Source organism: Girardinichthys multiradiatus, chromosome 11 (assembly GCF_021462225.1).
Source record: "Girardinichthys multiradiatus isolate DD_20200921_A chromosome 11, DD_fGirMul_XY1, whole genome shotgun sequence".
NCBI lineage: Eukaryota > Metazoa > Chordata > Actinopteri > Cyprinodontiformes > Goodeidae > Girardinichthys > Girardinichthys multiradiatus.
The window spans coordinates 4,560,761-4,588,355 of NC_061804.1; the positions used below are offsets into that span (position 1 = coordinate 4,560,761).

General features: G+C 37.3%; 1 protein-coding gene across 2 annotated transcripts in view; it reads left to right on the top strand.

Annotated features, from left to right (window-relative positions):
• Positions 1-4,731: 4,731 nt before the first annotated feature.
• Positions 4,732-27,595, top strand: part of zgc:77151 (uncharacterized protein LOC337153 homolog) — a 51,277-nt gene continuing 28,413 nt past the window's right edge. The window contains exons 1-2 of one of the 2 annotated variants that reach the window (XM_047378929.1): positions 4,732-4,940; positions 24,648-24,800. In XM_047378929.1, the coding sequence (XP_047234885.1) occupies positions 4,920-4,940; positions 24,648-24,800 (174 nt within the window). In that variant the 5' untranslated portion in view covers positions 4,732-4,919. The remainder of the gene's footprint in view (positions 4,941-24,647; positions 24,801-27,595) is intronic. The other variant, XM_047378928.1, reaches the window with a different exon arrangement.

Sequence of the window (27,595 nt, forward strand, 5' to 3'; positions counted from 1 at the left end):
TAGGGTTTTACATATCAGGACATGATGAAGGCAATCTGGGGTTTATCAGGATTGAAATCTTTTTAAATACAGGTGCTTCTCAAAATATTAGCATATTGTGATAAAGTTAATTATTTTCCATAATGTAATGATGAAAATTTAACATTCATATATTTTAGATTCATTGCACACTAATTAAAATATTTCAGGTCTTTTATTGTCTTAATACGGATGATTTTGGCATACAGCTCATGAAAACCCAAAATTCCTATCTCACAAAATTAGCATATCATTAAAAGGGTCTCTAAACGAGCTATGAACCTAATCATCTGAATCAACGAGTTAACTCTAAACACCTGCAAAAGATTCCTGAGGCCTTTAAAACTCCCAGCCTGGTTCATCACTCAAAACCCCAATCATGGGTAAGACTGCCGACCTGACTGCTTTCCAGAAGGCCACTATTGACACCCTCAAGCAAGAGGGTAAGACACAGAAATAAATTTCTGAACGAATAGGCTGTTCCTAGAGTGCTGTATCAAGGCACCTCAGTGGGAAGTCTGTGGGAAGGAAAAAGTGTGGCAGAAAACGCTGCACAACGAGAAGAGGTGACCGGACCCTGAGGAAGATTGTGGAGAAGGGCCGATTCCAGACCTTGGTGGACCTGCGGAAGCAGTGGACTGAGTCTGGAGTAGAAACATCCAGAGCCACCGTGCACAGGCGTGTGCAGGAAATGGGCTACAGGTGCCGCATTCCCCAGGTCAAGCCACTTTTGAACCAGAAACAGTGGCAGAAGCGCCTGACCTGGGCTACAGAGAAGCAGCACTGGACTGTTGCTCAGTGGTCCAAAGTACTTGTTTTGGATGAAAGCAAATTCTGCATGTCATTCGGAAATCAAGGTGCCAGAGTCTGGAGGAAGACTGGGGAGAAGGAAATGCCAAAATGCCAGAAGTCCAGTGTCAAGTACCCACAGTCAGTGATGGTCTGGGGTGCTGTGTCAGCTGCTGGTGTTGGTCCACTGTGTTTTATCAAGGGCAGGGTCAATGCAGCTAGCTATCAGGATGTTTTGGAGCACTTCATGCTTCCATTTGCTGAAAAGCTTTATGGAGATGAAGATTTCATTTTTCAGCACGACCTGGCATCTGCTCACAGTGCCAAACCCACTGGTAAATGGTTTACTGACCATGGTATCACTGTGCTCAATTGGCCTGCCAACTCTCCTGACCTGAACCCCATAGAGAATCTGTGGGATATTGTGAAGAGAACATTGAGAGACTCAAGACCCAACACTCTGGATGAGCTAAAGGCCGCTATCGAAGCATCCTGGGCCTCCATAAGACCTCAGCAGTGCCACACCGCTTTGAAGCAGTCATTTCTGCCAAAGGATTCCCGACCAAGTATTGAGTGCATAACTGTACATGATTATTTGAAGGTTGACGTTTTTTGTATTAAAAACACTTTTCTTTTATTGGTCGGATGAAATATGCTAATTTTGTGAGATAGGAATTTTGGGTTTTCATGAGCTGTACGCCAAAATCATCCGTATTAAGACAATAAAAGACCTGAAATATTTCAGTTAGTGTGCAATGAATCTAAAATATATGAATGTTAAATTTTCATCATTACATTATGGAAAATAATGAACTTCATCACAATATGCTAATATTTTGAGAAGGACCTGTATAACCACAACTGTACAAAAGCACATTTGATATTTCATTCCAGTCATTAGACTACTCCTAAGGTCCAACAGTTTTTAGAACCACATTTAACAGCAATAACACTTGATATTAGCTAATAACATCCCCATCTAACCCTGACCACACTCTGAATCAGGAATATAGACTGTAATTATCAGGTCGAAGATAAAGGGTTCCATGGTATAATAAGGTTAAACTGAGAAATGCTTTTGTTCATCAGTCAATCCTGAAATTAAACATGGAACATTAACCAGCATGGAATTCCATCATCTGCTCATCTTGCAATGTGTACGCTTTGATTCTGTCTGTCTGTCTATATATGCCTGTAAACAATAGTGCTGTGATGCAAGACAAATTTTAGACTTCTTCCGATAATAAAGGACTATCGTATGATATGAGAGACTGATAAAGTCTCTCACATAGTTGTGAAACAACTTTGGACCACTCTTCTTTCCAACTTTGCTTCAGTTTATTGTTTTTTGCAAACATTCATTGCGGCATATCTCTCTTTTAGGACATTCTAGACCTTTAAACAGCGATTTGTTTTATTCAGCCATTTTGTTGTAAATGTTCTGATGTGTTTGGGTTATTGTCCTGTTTATGACCCAGTTTGGGCCAAGCTTAAGCTGTCAAACAGACAGCCTCATATTTGACTCTAGAATACTTTGGTAAACACAGGAGACCCTGGGCAACTCAATGACTACAAGGGGGCCAAGGCCCAGCTGTAAAACAGCCCCAAATCATCAGGACTGATATGATATTTGGTTTTCTCCAAACATGGCTCTGTGCATTAAGTCCAAACATCTTTACTCTGGTCCCATCTGACCAAAGGACATTGTTCTGAAATTCTTGTGGTTCATTCAGATACAGCTTGGTAAATCTGAGTCGTTCTACCATATGCTCCTCAAAGAGAGGAGGCTTTCTCCTTCAGTCAACATACTAAATAAGTCCTGTAAGCTCTGAGATGGAGCTGTTGGGTTTTGTAATTTCTCTGAACCTTGCATGGTCTTGGTATTGGGTATTTTAACTGGATTCTACATTCCTGGGAAAATTGGCAGCTGTCTTCAAGTTTTCTGATTCTCAAAATTATTTCACAAGGTAGAATGATGGATTTCAAATGCTCTGTAAGTGATGTTATAACTCTTCACATAATAGGCAGCAGAGGTTTCTTCTTCAAGGCCATTGCTAATGTCTTCCACCTGTTTGTAAAACTGAAGTAAAACAATGCTTTGTTTACAAATGTTTACACAAAAAAGAAAAACATGAAAGTGTGGAAGTCATATATGTTCACCTTTTGTTGCACTCATAAATGCATGGGTTTTGTAGAGTGTCTCTACCAGTTTTGCACATCTGGAGTGGGGCTGCACGATATCTGAAAATTATGCAATGCCAATGATATTGAAAAATACTGTGATCACAGTATCAGTTATGATAAGTTCGCTTTCTCCTTGCTGCTGTCCATGTGCATCTTCAGCCCTCCCTGAAACCTTTGCATGTTGGACACTTTATTCTGTGTGTTGTGTGGCCATCTCCTAAAGTGGGACTCCATCCAACAAGCTGAATATTTTATTGGCATGCGAAAGGCGAAAATGATTACATTCTAAATAGTCCTTTGAAATATGAATGTTGTATATTACTGCCACAGATTCTCAACTGGATTTTGGTATGGAGTTTGACTAGGCCATGCTAACAAATGAATATGCTTTGATCAAAACCATTCCATTGTGGCGCTGGCTCTTTATTTAGGGTTGTTCTCTGTTTTTTTCCAGAACTGCTCCTTCCAACTTCCCATCAACTCTGACCAGCTTCCTTGTTCCTGCTGAAGAGAAGCATGATACTGCCACCACCATGTATTACCATGGAGCGTGATGTGCACTGTTATTTTTCCACCAGATGTAATATTTCCCATGTAGACCAAAGGGTTCAGCGAACTCTCCCACCTGAGCTGTGGATTTAAGCAGCTCTTTCCGAGTTAACGTGTCTCTTAGCAGCTGCTCTGGTTAATGCTCTCCTTCCCTGGTCTCTCAGTTTAGGGGGTGCCAGGTGGAATGCAGTTGTGCTGTACTTTTTTCCATTTTTAGATGATGGATTGAACAGTGGTCTGTGAAATACTAAATTCTTGGGATATTGCTTTATAACCTGCTTTAAAGTTCTTTACAAAGGTATCCCTGACCACTCTGCTTTGTTCCTTGGACTTCAAGATGCTATATATTCGCTAATGCTTTTTAGCAACCCTCTTAGTTCTTAAGAGAGCAGCTAAAACTTATAGAGAGATTAAATAACACAGAAGTGGACTGTCTGGAGGCAGTTGGTTGCACAGGATTTGATTTTGGTTCGTATGAGAAAAGGGGAGTGAATATATTTTGATTATTTGGATTTTATTTATAAAAACAAAATTAAAACAATGTATATTTCCCTTCTAGTTCCCTGTCATGGACTACCTTGTGTTGATCAATCACATAAAATCCCCCAAAACATACATTTGCTTGAGGCTGTAACAGGATAAAAGGTGAAAAAGTTCAACTAGTATTAATTATTTTGCAAGGATATTGTATATATTATATACTCCAATCACTAATGTAAATTAAAATTTAACTTATTAAAATTTTAGGACTATTGTTTTTTTTTTGTTTGTTTTTTGCCAACTATAAACAGGAAACTTCCTTTTAGGCAGATAAACAATCATGGTGAGGGCAAACGGATTTATGTCAAACTGTACTCTAAACCAGTATCAGTTCTACTTTATACTTCAGTGACTTGAGCTGATAAACCAGTGTTAAAGGTGTTGTATGTAAATGCACATTATTCCTATAAAACTTAAAATAGGTTAACTGACTGCATGAAGATGAGCTGTTGAAATTTTCCAGGATATGAGTAGGAATGTTCTGGTAAATATAAGGACAATGTCGTGGATTTTTATTCGATTTTAGATTTTTTTTTCTATCTTAATCCCGCCCTCGTATTCCGTTTCAGTCGGAAATACGTCATGTCAGTGAAGTAAAAAATTATCCCCTTTAAATGTGATTTTCATATGGAGTTGAACTCTGTGGTAAACTTTGACCACACCTAGATCCTGTGCCATTTCCAGCTATTTAAAAAATAGAAAAAAGTAGAATAGATGAAAAGCTTTTCTTTTTTTTATATGTTTCCCTCCTCCTATGTGGTGCGTTTGTTTGCGTGGCGGCGTGTCCCGGCGGTGTAACCGGAGAGAGGGGCCTCACTGAGAGGGAATGCAGGACTGCAATGGAGCACAATGCAATACAGGTAACGCCGATATAATTTCTAAATAAATGTCGCTTTTTCCCAGTTTTGAACGCAGATTTCACCACACATTGGGGGGGAGATATTTTAACCATATGCCTGGGTGAATTCGAGTCAATTTCCGCCTTTATTTTAGCCGAATTTAGCCGTGTCGTATTGATTGTTTTCCCATATAACCCAGGCGCCGAGAGTTGCTCTGACTGCAATTACAACTTTATTCAGCCAGGCTTAACTTTTTTTTCACCCACCTCCGGAGGTGGCAGATACACGGCTGATATTTGTGTATTTCAGGCCCAGACAGATCGTTATTTCCCCAGGGCTGTCGCCTGGAAGGAAGCCGTAAAATTTCAGTTTAATATCGCAGATATTTTCGTCGTGTTAATGATTAATTTCTTTGTGTGTGAGTGTGTGAGTGTCGTGTCGACATTAGTCTCCCGGCTACCAACCCCCACCCGCATTAGCTTGAAATAAAAATAAAAATTTCTGCCCTCTTTTTCCCCCTGCGTGAAAATATCAGGAAACTTTTTCAGCTCGGTCACATTTTTAGCTAACCGCCTTGTCGCCATTTTTAATTTTTTATAAATTGATATTTTTACCGACGCAATATTGCACATTGGAATATATATATATATATATATATATTGTCGACATGGACAACTAGGTGGAGCAGCAGTTGTGTTGAAATAATAAAATTAGGAAGGAGCATATTGATATTATCACCAAATCCACCCCGACATTTTGTCTCCAGGAGTTTTTAAGGAGGAATGTTAATATTGTGTATGTTTCTGTACTTGAAATAAGGCGGTTATAGTCCTGCCTTAAAAAGCCAGGAAACATGCAAAGGACACACAGATAGGGCGCATATTTACTGCCCTATCTGTGAATACTCCATATTAAACTAATTTATTTGGACAGAAATTTATTTATTTTAGCTTGGCTGTGTATTTTTTACAATATCTCTGTTGAAATATTTATTCACGACAGAAACGAGAGTCTTTATACATATATATATATATATATATATATATATATATATATATATATATATATATATATATATATATAGTTCTCCCCAGAGGCTAAATAGTCTTTTTTTTTTTTTTCAATAACAGGATATAGCCAAGGTCAGCAGTGCTGGCTGGATTTTATTTATGTTTGTTTATTTATTAACTGCAAAAGAGGGGACATTTTATTATTAATATTCATGTTTTATTTTCTCCTTCCTCTTTTTCTTTTGTTCTGAAAACTGTGTTCTGAGAAATATCACGAGAACTGACGCAGGCATGGTGCAGATTAAGGGTTTCCATCTTAAATTCCTGTGTGTGTGTTCACTGCTCAGATTATATTATGTGGCTTTTATTTTCCTCCCTGCCGCTAGGCTGGAGCAATGCTTTAGCTAGCCCTCCCCCAGGCCCACAAAAAAAAAAGACTAGAGCTCTGTGATATCCACACAACACTGCCACACTGCATAATAGCATGTTTATTACCCAGCCTGCGCACTTTATAATGGTATTTATCATGCATCGTCACTGTAATCAAGTTAAATACATGCACACTGCAGATTTAGGGAGTTAAACAGCACATAAATTGCTTTCTTGTAGTCTTTTTCTTTGTTTCCCTGCTCATAATTACAGCTCAACCATCACAGAATAAATTAGCAACATGCCTGATGGTAATACAGGCCAAAAACATATTTTGAAATAGAGCTGATGGCTGAACTTGTTTGTGTCTAAAATATTCAGAAATGATTATTAAGGTTATTCAGTGCACACAAAATAACTGGCAGCCATTTTATGTTGCAGTGTTGCAAAAAAGAAAATGTAAAGTAAGTCAGAATCTAATTGAATAATATTACTGGGAAAGCCAGAAAAATGACTTGTTCTTTAAAAAGAAAGTACTTGTTTAATGTGACCAATTTCAAGAATGTTGAGTAAGCAAACTGTCATTAGAAAGGTAATGAGATAAACAATAAGAACATTAGGTGGTTTTACGTAAGAGGTATTTATTCAGAGTTAAGTGCATGGTGTCCTGAAATGAGATAGAAACAACTTAGAAAAATTCTATTCAATCAGTATACTAGTTAAAAATGTTATATATTAATAACCTAGAAATTGAACATTTGAATCAGAAAGCCATAATAACAAATGATCTAACAAAATAAAACAAAACATCAAGGAAGACAAATAGAATTGAAAAGAATATATATTTTTATTTAGTCAGTAGACTAGTTTGAAATATATTTTTAGAATAAATGATAAAGCGAGGATAATTGAACGATAAAAATAAAAGTTAGTGATAACAAAATAATAGTCACTCAGTCAGTGGACTAATTAAGAATAAAATTAGACAGTGATGGCTTCTTATAAAAAAAAAACAGGACTAATATAGTTTTCAGCTCATCATATCTGGGCTTTATGTCTCTCTTTTTTTCTCTGCATTAACATTTTTGTTTTATTAAAAAAAAAAGTTATTTTGTTGCAAGAGTTGACACTACGTTTGAGTGATTTTGATGATCACCACTAAAATACATTATAATAATCTAGTTTTCTATACTCACAAATTGGCAATACAAAATGAAGAAAATGTTTATTTTAAAATGCTTTCTTAGTTTCTGGTCAACTACCTGCAAATATCCTGAAACTGAAACAATGAACTGGTAAATGGGTGGATTATCTGGACTGAAGTTTATCCTCAAACATGTTTTATCGGTATAGAAAAATACAGTTTTTCCCCTCTTTGTACAGTTAGGTCAGTGGACATTAACTACACTGAAGACGTTTGTGATTTCTTTCATTTTGTTAGATGTGGATTAAATCAGATCAGTTTTTCTTTATATGTCTGTATAAAGAAGACCTGAAATGAGAAAAAAAAGTCAATTAAACTAAAAGTGGATAATTTAAAGTTTTTCCATCAGGTGTATCGTTGTTCGACTGAAACTGTTTATGGTTTTGATGCTATTTTGTCATTAATCAAAATTAATTTTTTCAACTTGATCCAGTTATATTTGCAAACAAGTTGCAAACATATATTTACATTCTTTGGAAACGTTTAATTTGAATTTGTTATATTTGTAATGCATTTTTGAACAAAATAGCTGACTCTAGTTGGTTATTTACCGAATTTTGAATCAGTTTGTAATCATTTGGCAGTGTTAACACTAAAATAAAAGCCATAAAGATTGTATTTAAAGAAGACTGTGTTAAACTCTCTTAAATTACCTAATTTTAACTAAAAACTCACGTGTTTGGCTTGTAAAAGTCACCTGCGGTAATGGTCTTTTCACCACCTACACCTAAAGTCTGTCTGCCAAGTGCCTACAGTTTAAATATTGTGATTATCTTAATATTTCACGATGAGCTAAATTAAAAAATACAAAAACAACTACAGCTTTCAGTGTTTTTACAATTCTAGACTAGAAGTATTCCTACTGTCTGTTAGGTGTGCTTAATATTATTAAAATTATGTCTATTTTTTGCCAGTTTTTGGGGAATGATACAATTCCAAAAAGGCTTAAGATATTCCTGTCCAGTGGCCGAAGATAGGAACTGGTCAGTTTGCTCTTGTGTGGCGGGTTTTATAGAGACGATAATTGGATTTCTTAAATATATATTTTTTTGTCCGCAAAACTAAGAACTTCCATCAATTTCAGTGTATAAATGTATCAATGATTAGCATATACTTTAGTTGTACTTTTTTTTTTATTGGGAAAAGCCTTATCCGCGCATCTCTAGTTGAGCAATATTGCGTATCTGCCTGCTTTGGTTAATAATTATTTATCTGTTGTGATTAACCCACTTTTTCACTCACTTCGTTTTATTTTCCATTCTCAAAATTTCTCACCACTTTTAATGAGTTTTAACATTTGCGCATCTAATATCTACAGGTCCTTCTCAAAATATTAGCATATTGTGATAAAGTTCATTATTTTCCATAATGTCATGATGAAAATTTAACATTCATATATTTTAGATTCATTGCACACTAACTGAAATATTTCAGGTCTTTTATTGTCTTAATACGGATGATTTTGGCATACAGCTCATGAAAACCCAAAATTCCTATCTCACAAAATTAGCATATTTCATCCGACCAATAAAAGAAACGTGTTTTTTATACAAAAAACCTCAACCTTCAAATAATCATGTACAGTTATGCACTCAATACTTGGTCGGGAATCCTTTTGCAGAAATGACTGCTTCAATGCGGCGTGGCATGGAGGCAATCAGCCTGTGGCACTGCTGAGGTCTTATGGAGGCCCAGGATGCTTCGATAGCGGCCTTTAGCTCATCCAGAGTGTTGGGTCTTGAGTCTCTCAACGTTCTCTTCACAATATCCCACAGATTCTCTATGGGGTTCAGGTCAGGAGAGTTGGCAGGCCAATTGAGCACAGTGATACCATGGTCAGTAAACCATTTACCAGTGGTTTTGGCACTGCATTGACCCTGCCCTTGATAAAACACAATGGACCAACACCAGCAGCTGACACGGCACCCCAGACCATCACTGACTGTGGGTACTTGACACTGGACTTCTGGCATTTTGGCATTTCCTTCTCCCCAGTCTTCCTCCAGACTCTGGCACCTTGATTTCCGAATGACATGCAGAATTTGCTTTCATCCGAAAAAAGTACTTTGGACCACTGAGCAACAGTCCAGTGCTGCTTCTCTGTAGCCCAGGTCAGGCGCTTCTGCCGCTGTTTCTGGTTCAAAAGTGGCTTGACCTGGGGAATGCGGCACCTGTAGCCCATTTCCTGCACACGCCTGTGCACGGTGGCTCTGGATGTTTCTACTCCAGACTCAGTCCACTGCTTCCGCAGGTCCCCCAAGGTCTGGAATCGGCCCTTCTCCACAATCTTCCTCAGGGTCCGGTCACCTCTTCTCGTTGTGCAGCGTTTTCTGCCACACTTTTTCCTTCCCACAGACTTCCCACTGAGGTGCCTTGATACAGCACTCTGGGAACAGCCTATTCGTTCAGAAATGTCTTTCTGTGTCTTACCCTCTTGGTTGAGGGTGTCAATAGTGGCCTTCTGGACAGCAGTCAGGTCAGCAGTCTTACCCATGATTGGGGTTTTGAGTGATGAACCAGGCTGGGAGTTTTAAAGGCCTCAGGAATCTTTTGCAGGTGTTTAGAGTTAACTCGTTGATTCAGATGATTAGGTTCATAGCTCGTTTAGAGACCCTTTTAATGATATGCTAATTTTGTGAGATAGGAATTTTGGGTTTTCATGAGCTGTATGCCACAATCATCCGTATTAAGACAATAAAAGACCTGAAATATTTCAGTTAGTGTGCAATGAATCTAAAATATATGAATGTTAAATTTTCATCATGACATTATGGAAAATAATGAACTTTATCACAATATGCTAATATTTTGAGAAGGACCTGTACATCAGGTTTGTGCATCATGGGCAGTGAACAGGCCAGATACATTATTTGCATGCAGAGCGTTGGTGCATGTTGCAAAAATGTAGTTTTCCCTTCTATAAAGTGTCATCATTTCACTGATGCAAGAAAATTAAAAATTCAACAACAAATAAGGTCAAATTTAACGAGGACTAATTCATTTCAGGGAAAACAAGGCAGAAAGTGCTTCAGTAAAACAGCATTTGTTGTTTTTGTGAAGTTAAGCACTAGATGAATACCAGCAACCTTAAAATGTAGAGAAGTTTAGAGTCCGTTTGACATTGATATGGTTCATTTTTGTTCTCATGCACAAAATGCACTGACCTCAGGTTACCTGTATAAAAATGTTGCACCTAAAGGGTGTTGTCTTTTAAAAATTAGGGGAACCTCAGGCCATGGTTTTAAAGGTATCTATTGTGCATTATTTTAAATAAAAGTAATGAATTGTGGAATCCGTTCTCTGTGCTTTTTGTGGCTTTAATAAAGGCAATGATTAGTCATTTTCTTTATGCCTCTCCCTGTACTTGGAATATTCACAGCAATTACCACTGATTCAGATTCCTGGTTTAAACATAGGTACTGTTTGGTATTTATTTTTAAACTTGGCATGCAAAAAATTAACTGCATTTATCCAGGATATATAACATATTAGTGTACAAAATCATTAAGTAGATGATAAAACCATCAAATAGGTGCAATAATATAAACCATCATTTTAACAGCTTGTGACAGAAAGCTGTGCAGCAGTCTGATGGTCCTGCTTTTAATTTTGATAGCACATTTTAATACAAAAAAGGTGGATAAAAGTGCTTCAAAATTTAGTCAAGCTATAAAATAAACAAAAGTAAAACACAATAAAAATTCATAGAATAACCATAACATGAACACCTTAACAGTCAAAAGTTTAGGTTATCCTATTTTATTGAAGTTAAAGGCCAACGGAAAGAGATGTCTTTGACAATTTAATAAATCTCTAGTCGGAGTTGGGCTTCACAATATTAGAAATTATTGCAATGACAATATCAGTTGTAATATATGCCATTTTCATGTTTCCTCACTTTCTTACCGGTGCTTCCTAAACTCTGTGACCTTTAGCATTGTGGGTAATGTCATTTGTGTCCAGTGTGAGTATTTGCTACAATGAGTCTGTCCAACTGGTTAAACATTACATTAGCATGAAAGATGCAAGTCCATAACACTTGCAATATATCAGCCAACAATTATTGCACTCCAAACAGTCCTTTTGCAATATGAATGTTGCTCATGATTATATTGCAGTGATGATATATCCGTGATGTATTGCACAGCCGTAGGTCTGAGCAGTGTTGACATGTAGATATGTACTAGTCCACATTTGTGGGGCAGCAACAGTAAAAGCTCTATCACCTGTACAGTTGCAGTACTGTTTGCTGCCTAATGACAACAGGTAACAAAGTTTAGTGAGAGAGTGTTTCTGATGATGTTTAGATCCCTGTTTCTTTAGCATCTCTGAAACCAATCCTTGACAGAGAGTAGGGACACTCCATTAACCCTCTTCTATGGTTGTCACAATACTGACACTGGTTTGTTTCACAATTTAAGAGCAGACTTAACATTTGTGGCTGATTAACATTTTCCTGCAATAATTCGCGTCACAGTAGAACAGAGCATTGTGTGATTGGAACGAACTTTTGCGTGGTGCAGAACTGCGCATCTCAACGGGGGAGCTCAGACTGACAGAACACAGTCAAGGGGCTGTCCATGTCTGTGAAGCTAACATTTAAAGAGTAACTCAACCCCAAATCAACTTTTTTCTTTGCAGATAAAATGTATAAATTGGGCCTTACGGTGCTATATTTATCTTACTGTGCAATTTCTTACATTTTCATGTAAAGTTGTTTAATTCTGCAATATTTGTCCTAAAAGCGTCTTAGTGCTGCCCTCTTTGGGTTGAACAGTGGCTACTGCAGTTGAATTTTCCTATTGGTTCAAACGGTACAGCTTGGCTCATGTCTACGTCACAGCCCCCGCTTTCGGATGAAAAATCATCTCACTCAGACACGGCCCTATTCTGTCCTCCATTGCCTCGACAGGACTGACTTTGGGCATTGCTGAGTCGGTGCCTTGAGTCAGCGAACTGATAAGACTTGGGCCCGCTGGGGTCCATGAAGCCTCTCTTAACATTCTGTGACGAGGGGGATTGAAAACTCCACCACCTCATAAGATCTACCTGTGGTCAAACTACCAGCGTCGCTCTGCTTTCTCTCCATGTTTCAATATGTCAAATTAAGCTAGCTGTCGCTTTCCCTCGTCCTCCTGACCACACCCCCGCTTAACCCCCTGCACTCATCCCCACACATGGTCACGCCCCTCAACGTATCTTAGCACCGCCCACTTGGGGGGGGGGGGGCATTTTTCAAAATTTGTTTGGGGGCGGGGTTACGCTTTTACATCGAGTTTAGTTCCACTTTAAACAAATGATTGTGGCTTATGTCGTTCGGGAGGTTTACTACTTTACTGTGTCAGACACAGGAGCCTTATTGACCTTTTCAAGTTGCTCTCAGCTTCTTTTTTTTCCCCTGGACATACCGGCAGAGATGGAGTTAGAAGAGACTAAATTTTCTCATTGGTTTGGTCAGGTGATGGAGGGGAGGAGATGTGTTTTTGATATAGCAACTCTGCTGGCGATAGAAGTGGGACTTGTTGGGCCAACGGAATGGGTCAGTTTATATTGATTTTGGTGCAAATGATTGTCTTTGAATAATTCCTTTTTTTTAGTATCGATTATATCTAAATATTGATTATTTTGACAACCTTTTCCTCTTCTATTGCAACTGGAGTACTATGCTAAGATATGTGCACTGCATAAAGAGATGCATGACATTTTACCTCACTTCTTAAATTGAATTAGACTAAACATTTCCTGTTTTGTGTCAGTCAGTCTTACCCAATTCTTTCTATTCACAAAATTCCTATATTAAGATGCTGGCTAAAGCTGGTCTGAGAGTGTCATTATAAACGGAACAATTTCTGTACCCACATGGGCTCACTCATGGGCCACTCAGCGAGGAAGAAGCCCTCATTCCAAAAATAACAAAAAGCCAAATTACAGTTTGCAAATGTACTCTGGGACAAAGACATTCATTTTTGAAGACATGTCCTGTGGTCTGATAACATTTGGAGTAAAACGGGGGAGATTTGCAGGCCTTACAACACCACACCAGCTGTTAAGGATGAAGGTTTCAGTGCATGTAGTGTAGAGAGCACGTATACTTTGCAATCAGCAACCCTGGTTGTCACAAATGAATGACGTTAGTCTCACTGAGAGTAGATTATTGGTACAGTTTTATTTTTAAAATGTAATGGAAACTCAGTTTCAGGGCGCATGCAAAGATTTGATTTAATGAAGGGATGACTCTTTAAGGGTGTTTCTATAATGGACAATTGAAAGCCTAATGATTAAAAAGTGACAACCAATCATGGGTTACATACACAATAACTGAGTCTAACAAAAATGCAGCATTCATCTTTTTTGATGCTTAAAACCACCAGTGAACCATAACAACTAGGCGGTGGTGCATGGTTTTAACAGTGGTGGTAGTTTTGAATCCAACAAAAAAAAATTGGTCCAAATTTCCATATGGGTTCATCCCTTATCTCTAACCCTTGTCTGATTTCTATTAAACAAAAAAGTGCATTAAAAGGACGTGCTTTAAATTGATGGGTTTATAGACTGAAAATGGTGGTTGTTCTTAGTTTTTGATGCATTCAATGAATGGAAGAAAAAAAATCTAGACTTAATAGTGTTTGACCTGTCGACCTCTGATCAGAGTTGCTAGAGGGAAGATTGACCAACTCCATTGTCTGAGAGTTGAATTGGTGCATGTCAAATAAAATTCAAATTAAATCAGCAAAACATGATAAATTTTTGACTCATTTTGAAACAGGGCTCAAAATTAGGCTTGTTGTCCTCTCTAGTTCATGTTATTTAATTGCATTTAAAAAGGAAATATAATAAATTTTGATTTCCTAAAACAGTTTTTACCATAAATTATTTAGACTGACATCTTGGTGCGTTTCTGTGGCGCTTCCTAACTTCACCCTGTTAATGTTGCTGTGACTGTGCTGTGTTTGTTGTTTAGTGTTTGTTCTGATATTTGGCTTATCATCAGAATGTTTCAATGATGGAGCCATAAAGTTTCCACAGATACCCTGTGTTTAATTTAATCTCCTGCAGCTCTGTTATTTCACTTCCTGTAGTTGAATACAGAGTATGTTTGACCTTTGCTAATATTTCTTCTTCAGTTAAATTAATGTTACTTTGAATATAGCAAAGTGACAATGAGCGTTTTTCCCTTATTATTGTCATTTGTGCTTTGTGTTCTTGGTTTTCCCACAGGTCCTTAAATGCATCTCCCCAGTGACGTCATTTATTAATAGTTCATTTATTTTAAAGTAAAACAAATTTCAGACTAGGTTGATTTACAGTGTCTGCTCTGCTGCGAGATTTTATTTTTTTCTTCGTTAAACCGATCCTTGGCCTGCTACAGCTGGTCCGCAGGGCTCATTGGGCTGGTCTGTGCTGGGGGAGGGCGGCCTGTGGTAGGTACAATAGGGGGAGGTCGTGCTGGGGGAGAAGGGGGAGTTAAAATTTGAGAATATTCAGCCTTTAAACAGCAGAGAGGAGGTGAAGGCTGGCGTCAGAGCAGTTTCAAGCAGAACAGGAACGACTGGTTGCTGGTGAGACGCTGCAGTTTGGAAACACACGCCCCTGCTGACTGTTTCTAGGCTGGAAAGCAGAGAAAATAAATTATATGCATTTTGTTTTGTAAATCTTCTCCAGCACCGACCACACCCTCAGCTCATACACTGGGTCTTTTATTTCATGTGGATAATAAGCTGGGGGAAAGGGACCGCTGCCTGATTTATAGCTGTTCGCTTAATATGGAAAAAAACTCAGTTAAAACTGCCCGGCCCCTGAGCTGCACGCCAAATGTCAGAGCTGCTACAGGGATGTGCTGATCAACAGAAAATAGGGTACAAAATTATCCTGTCAGATACGTGTATATCATTTAGCGCCGAAACCCTAAGTTGCTTTAAATCAAGATTAAAAACGTATTTGTTTAGAGTGGCCTTTGAATGTGTTATCTAAACATTATTAGTTAAGTTTTCAGTCCAATTTTCCTTTCGTTTTCTTATCCATCATTCTATTCTCTTTATTTTTTTTAATTACCTCTGTTGCTTGATTTTCTGTATAATTGTAATGTTTTTCCTTATGTACAGCGCCTTGAGTGCCTTGTTGCTGAAAAGCGACATATAAATAAACTTAACAGGACTTGACTATCAGCAAAGAAATATTTGTTTTATAGAATTTGTGGACTGCATGGTGGCGCAGTTGGTAGCACTGTTGCCTTGCAGCAAGTAGGCCTGGGTTCGACTCTCGGCCGGGGGTCTTTCTGCATGTTCTCCCCGTGCATGCGTGGGTTCTCGCCGAGTACCCCGGCTTCCTCCCACAGTCCAAAAAACATAACTGTTGGTTAACTATTACTCTCTAAATTGCCCTTAGGTGTGAATGAGTGCATGGTTGTTTGTCCTGTATGTCTCTGTGTTGCCCCGCGATGGATTAGCAACCTGTCCAGGGTGTACCCTGGAGACAGCCACCTGTGACCCACTATGGAATAAGCGGTATAGAGGATGATTGAATGAGTGAATGAATGAAAATACATTTGTTCCCTTTGGTCATCCTTCACAATTTATACAAAAGTACCTGAATTCCAAACTTCTTCCACTATTAAAGAACTTCAAGATTTTCTTTTAATTTGAATAATTTCACTTGTGAAAGAAATAATTAAGTTTAATGAGCAGTTTGACTGATTGTTTTTTCTTAATAAAGCTGTTTACAAGAGGGACAATCAACAGATCCTAGATTTAGAATATATACTAATACTAATACTTCACTAATTACAAGTTTTCTTTGAGATCTTACCTTTCAATTCCAGTTTCCTACAATTGAGATATTTATTACTACAACAACATTACTGTAGATCCTAAAACATGATGCATCATGCAGATTGCATGATGGAACAAGTAGTTTTGAATCCAACAGAAAGTGAAAGTATTAGAAGATTATCCCCATTGAAGCATGAAGACGTGTCCCTTACCCTGTTCTTATTTTTTACCAGGCGTCTAATGTGGCTATGATGAGTATTGTGCTGAAACAATTAATCAAATTCTTGAAAATAATCGTAACTGATTTTGTAATCAAATAATCGTTAACTGGAGTATATAGACTCTAAAACATACCATTTGCTGAAAGAACAACCCACTCATAGCAGTAATTAGGGTAAAATTGTACAAAAAATATATACATCTTGCATTTAAGATGAAAAACCTTCTTTGTCAGTAAATATGCTATATCAAGAACTACTCAGCTGGCATAGCTTTAGCTCCACATGGTTTAAATGCTGTAGAAATCTGTTATACACCTGTTGCTATCTGATCATTAATTAATTAACCTGAAAAAATCGTGGACAGATTAATCAATTTGCAAATAATTAGTTGCAGCCCTACACAATTTTGCTTATGTTTGAGGTATTGAATGAAATTTGGTATAAGGGAGATTCTCCACACATTTTATGCATATTGCGCTGGTGAATGTTGTTGACCCCTTTGGTTCAACGATCCCAGCTTCATTTTCTGAAAGCACACATCCTCGTCATCTTGCTGGGTCTACTTGTATGATAAGTATTATAAAGTGATCTAAAAAAGAAGAAAAAGGGTTGTTGGTTGGGCGTCCATAGCAATAAGGAACGATGTTCCAACAGGGGCTCATGGTAGCTCTTGTAACTACTCCCACTGCCAGAGAGGGCGACAAAGAACCCTTCATCATATTATTTAAAGCAAAATTATTTGTTACCAGAGAATTTTAATTGTTTTTGCTTCGCTGGTATTTTTTTAAGTATATATACATGTACAAATGTCATTGATTTATGTTATTGGGTATTTTGATCAGACATCCAGGAAATACGTGTTTTGGAATTTTACCCTAATTCAAAAATAAAATAACTACTAATAGATTACTGCTACTTGACAAACCTGATCTTAAACAGATGTTTTTTTAAAATTTATTTATATAGGATTATTTTTTTATACTCCTTTTTGCTCTATACTATAAACAGTGACTGTAGGGAACCAGTAATTATTTTTGATGTGTCACAGGGAAACCAAATGCCATTTGTGAAATCAAATAGTTTGTTGTAAATAAATGAAAATTAAATTGGATATTTCTACTTTTCGTTAGACTGAGCCACTCATTTAAAAACTTTACACCAGCTGTAGAAAATCTGATTATTTTTACACAGCATGAAGATGATTTTATGTAACGGGCTTAAATTACAAATGATCATGCAGTCATTCAGTTCATATTTATGTCATTTACGAATATCTATTTAATATTTTAGGTCCTCTGCAGCCTTTCAGTTTCAGCTGTGGGGCTGTACTTCACGTTTCCTGTAAAGCTGCTGTAATTCACATTTTTTACAGTTTTTTTTTTAGCTGCAAACAGGAGATGAGAGCAGCTGAGGCGGCATGATGGATTTCAGTTTAAGCCAACAGCAGCGTTTCTGAGGCTGCTGCAGTGTGGAGCTGTAATAACTGAGCCCATCCTGTCAGCCGTGTACCGTGTAAAACAGCATGTGAGCTGGTTTCTCACCGTGTCATCCCGATTATTTTTAAAAGATCTGTCTTTAGCAGGAAGCAGAGGGTCAAAACAAAACAAAAAATTTCTTTTTTTCTGGTTTCTTTTTCAACCAAAACATGGAGAGTGTAAAGAAATGTAACGCCATGTTGCATGACAACATGAGAGCTGTGTTGCCTGTGTCTGCTTCCATGGTTACCTGGTTATCATCTGTTTTTATTTAAATAAAACATGATTGGAGAATAGACTGCGATTGAAGTAAATGATTTAAATTATTAACTGTCTGGACAAATTAGGCAGAGGTTCTTACATTGTTTTCGGTTGCAGCTGCATCAAAAGTCTGAGCAGAGATCTGTAATGTTTCATTGAATGGCTGTACACAAAATACAGATAAGCCCAAAATGATTCATGCTTCTGGGGGATTTAGGTTTAGAGTAATTTTAAATTTCACCAGCATGTTTGTTCTGACTGGAAGTGTGTATAGCTTTAAACCTAAGACTGTTAAAAACATTTTTACAATGCAAGGTTCTGGTGAGTCCCTCAGTTTACATCATTCTCATGAAAGGTCGTGATTGTCCTTGATTGAGCCAAAAGGTCTGCTTTGTTACTGTTGAAAACCACATTTTCAGCATTGAACTAGATGGACAACATTGTTGCATGAAACTAAAACAGCATTCTGGATGAATTTGTTTTGCTACACCAGATCGCTGCCAACCCTGTAATTTAGCTGTGTTGCTGACTTTAGACACAATATTGTGGCTCTTCGTGCACACAATTAGGCTAATCAGGAGTTTCCTCGGCTGCCATTTGCCACAAAAATTCAACTCTGGTGAATCTGAGTTGTAAATGTGAGATTAACAATAAAATGCAGGTGGCTGATGTTTAAATGTAGCTTTGTGTTTAATTTCATGTTGATGTGATTCACACCTGAAAATATAATAGATTTGTTTTTTCAAGATCAATTAAAAAAAATAAAAGGTGTATCCAACTTGATATTTGACAGGAAAAAGCCTTAATTTGTTGTTAGGTGAAATCATTTATTTGTTCGTTGTAATTTCAGAGGAGCCTTAAAAGTCTTTCTGATACGCATCATATTAGGAGCAGATGACACAGTATAAGGGAGAGAGCAGTCTGTGTTACACAGTTCTGCAGTTAGACATGATTTCTCTATCATTTTAAGACACAACAAAAAACAACAACAGACCTAAACACCCGTCTAAAATCGTCTGATTTAGGTCACCGGCTGATTTTTCTGTTAATCCTGTGTCAACAGGGTCCTACCTTTCATTATAACAAACAGTATTATTTCATTTCTCATCAAAAATATCAGCACCTAGAACTAAAATACTAGACCTACTTTGAAGCCCTTCTGCCCATGTTCTGAACCGTGTTTTTTCTGAGAATTGCTTTTTTGTGCTTTTGAACATTTGAAAAGTACAAGCATCTTCCTCCATGTGATCAGAGGATCTGGACCTTTTTTGGCTCAATTATTGAACAAAATCAAATCCCAAAAGAAAAACCAAAGCAGGAAAGTTTTTCTTTCGGTCAAAATCTTTTTGTTTTTCTGTGCAAAATGTTTATTCTAGAGCTTTATATGCAAAATTTTACCTAATGTTTGTTGTGAGAAAGAATGCAATGACCAGCTTTAAGAGGCAGTGAATATGGACAAAAGAAATCTCCATTTTCTTAATTGATCACACACATTATGGTAGACCAACATAGCATTACATCGTATGTGTTACGTTGTGTTTTTTAAAAACAAGTTGGTTTTAATAAACTTATTTTCTTCCTCCTTTATTGTTGTTTGACACAAATCAACAATAAAAAGCTGATGATGGTTGGTTGGTCCAAAGTCCTAAGTGACCCCTTCTCTTTCTGGGAAAATAACTACTTTTGCAATACCTCATTTGTAAATCTCATAAAGGACAAAAAAGGGTGTTATGGATATATAACGTGGTTAATCTCATATAAGGAGATTGATTTAAATAAAATTAATAGTTAATATGTTCATAAAAAGCCTTAAAATAAAATCAAAATAACAGAAATTATCTCAAAACATAATACCAATAAATATTTTTACTAAATATTTTCCACTGACTAAACAACCGGATTTTGGGTTCATCATGTACAATTTCCAGGCTGGCGACTGCTGCATCGCTTGTTTTCTGTATTTCTGAAACAAGTGCAAGTCACACAAAAGCACAGTTTTCTGAGTGAAGCTGTGGATCCAAAATGGTGGCTTCTCATCCACCTGAAAGGCACAAAGAGTATCCTTCAGGTTCTTTATTTTTAGGATTTTGTATTAAAATTGATTGTGAGGATCCAGTTTACTGAAAAAAATGATCTCTTTCATTTCTCAGTTTGTTTGTTTTTCGTTTTCCGGTCGTAGTCACACTTCCTGATATGAAGCAGAGAGATCAAAGCTGCAGGTTTATTCAGCAGCAGCTAGAGAACAAGATTTCAGAGGTGTGAATACACTGGAGGTGTACCTGATTTATCGATCCACATGGCTAAATTCAAACAGACGGTGATCAGTTGCACTGTGAATGAGACCGTACTAATCATTTAAACTGAGCCGTAAATGTAATCAATTATAATACTCAGAACAAGCTCCTCAAAAAGAGACTTTTAATAGTAATAATTTGTCTATTAATTTCATTGTGCTTCCAATTGTAGAGAACCTGGTGCAGTAGTTGGATTTCAGTTTTGTCATTTTGTTGTTGTTGTGGGGAACCTTAGTAGCCTTCACAAAAATATTTAGTAACAATATATCTGTGCTAAGATGTTAGCCTTAACCCGAGATGTTGGATGTGTCAGTGGTGCAGAACTCCTCAAAGGCTTAAAATAAAATCCCAAATAAATGTTATTCTAGAAAAATTGTTTTCAGCTGCACATTAAATGATCACTAACTAAATCGTTACTTTAACGTGTTCACCCATGCTGTGGTTTACCATACAGTGCTTCTGGGAAGTTTATAACACCCAAAGATTCGTCTTTTTGCTTTTTTGTGGAACTTGTTTGTTTTAGATCATCAAATAAATGTAACTCTCAAAGATAACCTGAGTAAATGGAAAAGAAGTCATCAATGCAGGTAAAGCTATCCTAATCAAAAGATATGAAATCAACTGATTTTATATCTTGGATCATGTCTTTTTTTATACCCGCAGATTTTCGTTGCCCCGGTTTTAAAATACTGAAACTCTGTATTGGCATACTTCTATTGTTTTCCTCGCCTGAATAAGAACCATTTTTGAATATTTTGAGCTATAATAGGTAGTGCTGTAGGAGTAAAGAGGGAAATGAAGCCTTATGGCAGTTGCAGTCGCTGCCACTAGGTCCCTTTGTATTCATTTTGGGGAAGCGGGGAGTATGTTAATGGCGGTTCAACAAGACTCATCCTCATCCCTATTAGAAGTAATTCTTGTATATAGCTTGGTATTTCCCTGTTGTAGGAATGGATCATGCATTTTCTTTCTGATAAATCTATCTGCTAGTATAAAGTATTTCTGTTCTTTTTATTTTGGAGGGATCTTTATTAATTTAGTTTTTGCACCATAGACATAGAAGAGTAGGCGATGCATTTGCTTCACGGCTTCGCAGAGAAAATATGTCCGCCATACTGTGACTAGCAAGTTAACTGTGAAAGCAGGACAAGTCTGCTTGGAAACGGGGTGTTGCAAAAATGTTCAGCTGATTTGGATTAATTGTTTTTATAACCAATGATATATTTGTTCGTTTCAGCACTAATATTCTTCATCATTGACACAAATGCATACCTACCATCCATCCATCTTTGTACTATTTTGTTTTGGATCATATATTTTATTCATAATTTTTTAATGCTTTCTAATGTGAAATGTGCCTAATGCTAATGCCGCACAGCATCGCAGCAGACCAAGCTCTCACACAGCTTGACCTAAAACCTTTGGACCTGTTCTGCACTTAAATGCCACTAACAATATGACGATCCGGAAGCTAAAGTTGCAACTTTTTCTTATTTTTAGTACTGTCTTCTGTTTTGTTTTGTCTTTAAGTTTGAAAGACATGCACGTGAAAATATGCCGTGTTTTCACTGGCTTAACCCTATGTTGACTCTTTAATATTGGGTTGAATGTGAATGATTGTTGTGACTTAAATTATGTGGATGTGCTTGTTTTCATATAAAAAGCTCACAGACCATATTCTTTTGTTTTTGGTTGTATAAACAAAATGTATTAAAATATTCAGAAGGTTAAAACTGAGCTACACCTGTTTGATTTAACCCACACTGTAAAGGCTTTAGTCACAAAGTGAAAGTGTAAACCAGTCATGAAGAAGCGGTTTAGATGAACTCACTCAATTTGCATGTTGAATCGTCTGCAATACACGTTCTGAATGATTAACCTCAATTCCTGAGTTTATGGCATCTTTCTGGAAAGCTGGGGCCTTTGAATTGTCCTTCCAGCTGAAATAAAACAGCATTATACTATACAATTTTACATTAAACCTATGTGACTTCACTTGTTTTTCCAAGCCACTTTTCGTCATTTTTTTTATCCCCACATTAAGAAATGCTGTTGAAAAGCCCACACGAGTGATTTAGATGAAACGGGTTTCTGCATGTCGAAGTGTTCAGTCAGTTTGGATCAGTGTGTTTCAGCCTTTTATTTAGTGTGTGTGTGTGTGTGTGTTCCTGTCTTGGCATCACAGTGAGACCATTTTCCCGATTTCACCATCAAATTGAGGACCATTTGTACCAAAGTGAGGACATTTTGCTGGTCCTCACGACCTATTTTGCTAACGGTTAGGTTTAGGACTAAGATGTGAATTGAGTTTAGGTTCAGGTTAGGGTTAGGTAAGCACTGGTAATGGTTAGGTTTAGGGTTATTGTCAGGGTTAGGGCATAGAAAGGGTTGAAAATGACTGAAAATCAATGGAAGCCAATGGGAGTCAACACATGGTCCTCACTACATATAGCAAAACAAGAGTGTGTGTCTGTGTGTGTGTGTGTGTGTGTGAGAGAGAAAGGTTGTAGAGCTGCCTTTGTCAGCTTAAACAGTCTAAGGGGTTAATTTTTAACATTCTCTCCCCGACTTGTTTAATATATTACAATTTCCTGCTCAGAAAGCTGTTTGTAACATGTGGAAATGCAGCCTCGTTGCAGCAATGGGAACCCTTTATCATCAGGAGTGCAATTGGCAGAATTGGCACATTTAATTCAAATCTCATTGTTCTCCAAAAAAAAATAATAAAGCCAGCTATGTTAGGGGACACTTCATCAGCCGTCTACAATTTCTATACATTCTTTTCTGTGTCAGCTTTTTGGGTTAAAAATGTTGGTGTGCACCAATAGATACTGTTTTTCAATGATAGATTTCAGTGTTCTCTAACTGGGTTTTAACGGTACACAAAGATCTTGGTTTAGTACAGGTACCAGTTTTTATGTTACGGTTTTGTACATCAAGAAAAAGAAACAAATTTCCAAACTCTAGGTTCGTTTTCACTTATTTTTACCAGAAAAGACCGCTCTAATTAGAGATGAGGCTCTAAAGTAGCGAAGTTTGTTTGTGGGAAATAAAAAACAAAAGTTAATTTAGCCTGATCTTCAGCTAAAATAAAAGGTCTACCAATGAATAACATTGGTAAAATGTTGGTCACTTCTGCAGTTTCCTTGGCATCTTTTTAAAATTAGTTTAAAATGTAAGAAGAGAAAAAAAGGAAAAATTTTGTGGTTTGAAACCATAACTTTGTAAAACATGGGAATACATTGATCTGGGCAACTGGGCTATCTCTAGTCAACTATCTGTTCAAAGATGCATCATTTAGAGAAAGGTTTTCTTTCGGAGCCATTCTTAGTCTGGTTCGGACTTTACTAGGTGGGAAAAGTAAGTTTTAGAAACACTACCAGTCAAAAGTTTGGACACACCTTCTCATTCAATGGTTTATTTTTATTCCTACTCTTGGAAACTCCTTCAGGAATCCTGGAAAACCATTTCAGGTGACTGCCTCATGAGGCTCATCAAGAGAACGCCAACAGATTGCAAGCATCAGAGCGAAGGGGGGCTAGTTTGAAGAATCGAAAATATAAAAGATGTTTGGATTTTTGACATTTTTTAGGGTAGCAACATAGTTCTCTGTACTTTAGCTTCATAGTTGTAATGTCTTCATGATGTATCCATAGTGCAGGAAGTAATAAAAATAAGGAAAAGCCATTGAATGACAAAGGTGTGTTCAACCTTTTGACTGGTAGTGTATATTTTAGTCAGAAAGTTTAAGATTTAGAGACAATGTTTTATTTAAAATGCTTTCACCATCTTTCAGTATAAAAGGGCTGCAGTTGGCTCATGAACTTTGTTTTTCTCGTGTTTAGTCTGTGGACTTACATTTCAAATGTCACTAACGTTTGAAGCTCAAACAAAAATCAACAGTCATACCCTCTTGATCACCACTTATGTTTGTTTTGTCCTGGAAGAAAATGAGGAGTTAAGGTTGTCTCACGTGATAAACAGAAAAGGAACCAAAACATTTCTGGAAACCTGCAAATATTTTAAACTATAAGAACTCCGCAATTCTGGTTTGCTCTAAAGCTGTTCATGTTAGTAGATGATGAGTGAACCTTGGATGTTAACTGCTTGTCCTCCTTCTCTTCAGTGGGTGGGTGCTCCCTCCTGCCAGAGAGGCAGCTACGCCTTCTACAAGTCGGTGAGCAGCAGAGCTCAGCCTGATGGGCCGCTCCAGGTGTGGAAGCTCGGGGAGTTCTACTTCATCCAATGCGGACCACAGGATCCCGTCTGCATCGCCGAGGTGAAACTCTTCCCTAAACCCCCCTGTTGAATCCATCCTCTGTTTTCATGAAACTGCTTTAAATATTCAGATGTTTCCCTTGGGAGGGAGAGTGCAGAGTTAAGGTCCGTTTCTAAGAAATATTTCAGTAAAGAGTTCTAATCGGGGTTTGGAAAAGGAGATGAAAGCGTGGATTTTTAGCTCTGCAGCTGATTGTTTGTGTGACTGAGGAGGCAGTTAGGAAGGGCTGAGATGAGGCACATGAACCTCCATGGACAGCAATGTTTTTATGTTATGAAGAGAGATTTTAAATCATAAAGTAATCTACCCCTCAAAGTTTTCTGTGAACTTTAACCATAATAATTTAAATTATTGTTTAATTCCAAAGGAAAAATCTGGGACTATATCACATTTATGCTAAAATAATCATATACTATCTTTAACTAAGCAGTATTAATGGACTGTTTGTATTGTTCAGCAATTTGTCTTGTTTAAATTTGAGTCATTTAGATAATATCATTACCTACACAATTAGGTGGGTCAATAAAACGGGTCAAATAAGATTAATTTGAGCTTCTGGACAAAGTCCACACTACAGTACACGCAGGCAGCAAACTAGTCAAAGGTTGTTGAAAATCTGGTCAGCAGAGAGACAGACCCCTTTACTAACCTCAAACCTTTCAGCAGCTTTAAAAACAGTTACAATCGTTTTCTCTGTTTATGTTTACTGGTTCATCAGCAGTCCCATGGTCAGTCCCTTCAGCTTCTTATGCATGGTGCTTGTGCTGTTGAAACCTTACAGAGCATCAAGATCTTCATCCTCTCCTAACTTGAAGTACTTCCATACTTTAGACCACTTCAGCCTTTGAAAACGCATTACCCAGTTCTGTAGACAACATTAAGATGCTCAAGCCACCGTGCTTGTTTTAAAATTGTAGTGCAGACAGAGTCGAACTTGGCTGATTTAAAGGCAAACGTGCAGAAACGCAGGTACTGCTGCAGAATGCAGTGACAGGGCTTCCAGTTAAATCTGCAGTTTGGAGGAAAACTGTTTGGTTTTAAACATTTTTTTTATTATTTTAAGAGGGAAAAAACCAAAATCCTGAAAATTTTGTCGATTTAAAAAAAAATATTAATACCGACAGATTATTATAGTTAATATTGTTGATTGTGCAGATATATTACAGCAGGCATAGAAAGCTCTTAACATTTCATGACTGAACAACCAGAGCGAGGGAATATCTCACCATAACTGTGCCTTTTTGCCTGTTGTGTGTATGAATGGGTTGTAAAATAATGTAGCACAGGATGGCAGATTTCTAAGAAGGATCTATTTTCAGTCACTGATGAAGACACAATATTGTATCAATTTATAATACCATCATCCACTGCACCCTCACTCTCATCCTCATCATGGAATAATCTTCATTTGGAAATGTTGATGGCCTTACAGAAAGCTTAGTTAACCTAAAGATCTACATGCATTACTGAAGGGGTGTCCAAAGTATAGAATGATTATAAGAAAATGTTTTAGATCAAGAAAATAGAAAATTTGTTCCAAAAATAAAGAAAATTGCATGCCTTCCTTTTAAACTGGGAAACTTCCTATCTTTTAGATCTAGGATGAATTACATATGCATTTTCTACTAAAATATTGTTTGTTTAGTTATTGTAAAAAAAGGGAAAGAAATCATAACAAAATCATTTTTGCGTTTTCATTTTAGAATTTTTGAGGCCCATGAATAATTTTAACTTGACTATTTTGGTTCGCATTCCAAAAAGTTTGGACGCCACTGCTCTGTAGAGCCCACAAGGAGACCACTGTTTTGGTAATGCTGCCCATGCTAATCACTAATATGCTAAAGCTTTTTTAAAATGCCAACAACATAATTCTTTTTTTACAGTGACTGCTCACAAAGGCTGGAAACAAATATTAATATATCACAGCAGTTTTAAGAAAGTAGTTTAAATTGATATATGATATATAATATAATATATATTTTAAAGGTACATCTCAGAAAAATGACTATTGTAAAAGGTACAGTACAGACCAAAAATCTGCTTTCAAATTAACCATACTTGTTAAGTCTTTTTTTCTGTTTTCCTGTCATGTTAGTTAACATTTAAGCTGCTGAGTCTCAGCTGAAGCTCTTTGCTAATTTATCTGAGAATATCGCTGCATGGCTCTGACTTTGGGGGTGTTGCTGGGATATACAGTACAGACCAAATGCTTGGACACACCTTCTCATTCAAAGAGTTTTCTTTATTTTCATGACTATGAATATTGTAGCTTCACACTGAAGGCATCAAAACTATGAATTAACACATGTGGAATTATATACTGAACAAAAAAGTGTGAAACAACTGAAAATATGTCTTATATTCTAGGTTCTTCAAAGTAGCCACCTTTTGCTTTGATTACTGCTCCATTCACTCTTGGTATTCTGTTGATGAGCTTCAAGAGGTAGTCACCTGAAATGGTTTTCCAACAGTCTTGAAGGAGTTCCCAGAGATGCTTAGCACTTGTTGGCCCTTTTGCCTTCACTCTGCGGTCCAGCTCACCCCTAACCATCTCGATTGGGTTCAGGTCCGGTGACTGTGGAGGCCAGGTCATCTGGCGCAGCAACCCATCACTCTCCTTCTTGGTCAAATGGCCCTTACACAGCCTGGAGGTGTGTTTGGGGTCATTGTCCTGTTGAAAAATAAATGATGGTCCAACTAAACGTAAACCGGATAGAATAGCATGCCGCTGCAAGATGCTGTGGTAGCCATGCTGGTTCAGTATGCCTTCAATTTTGAATAAATCCCCAACAGTG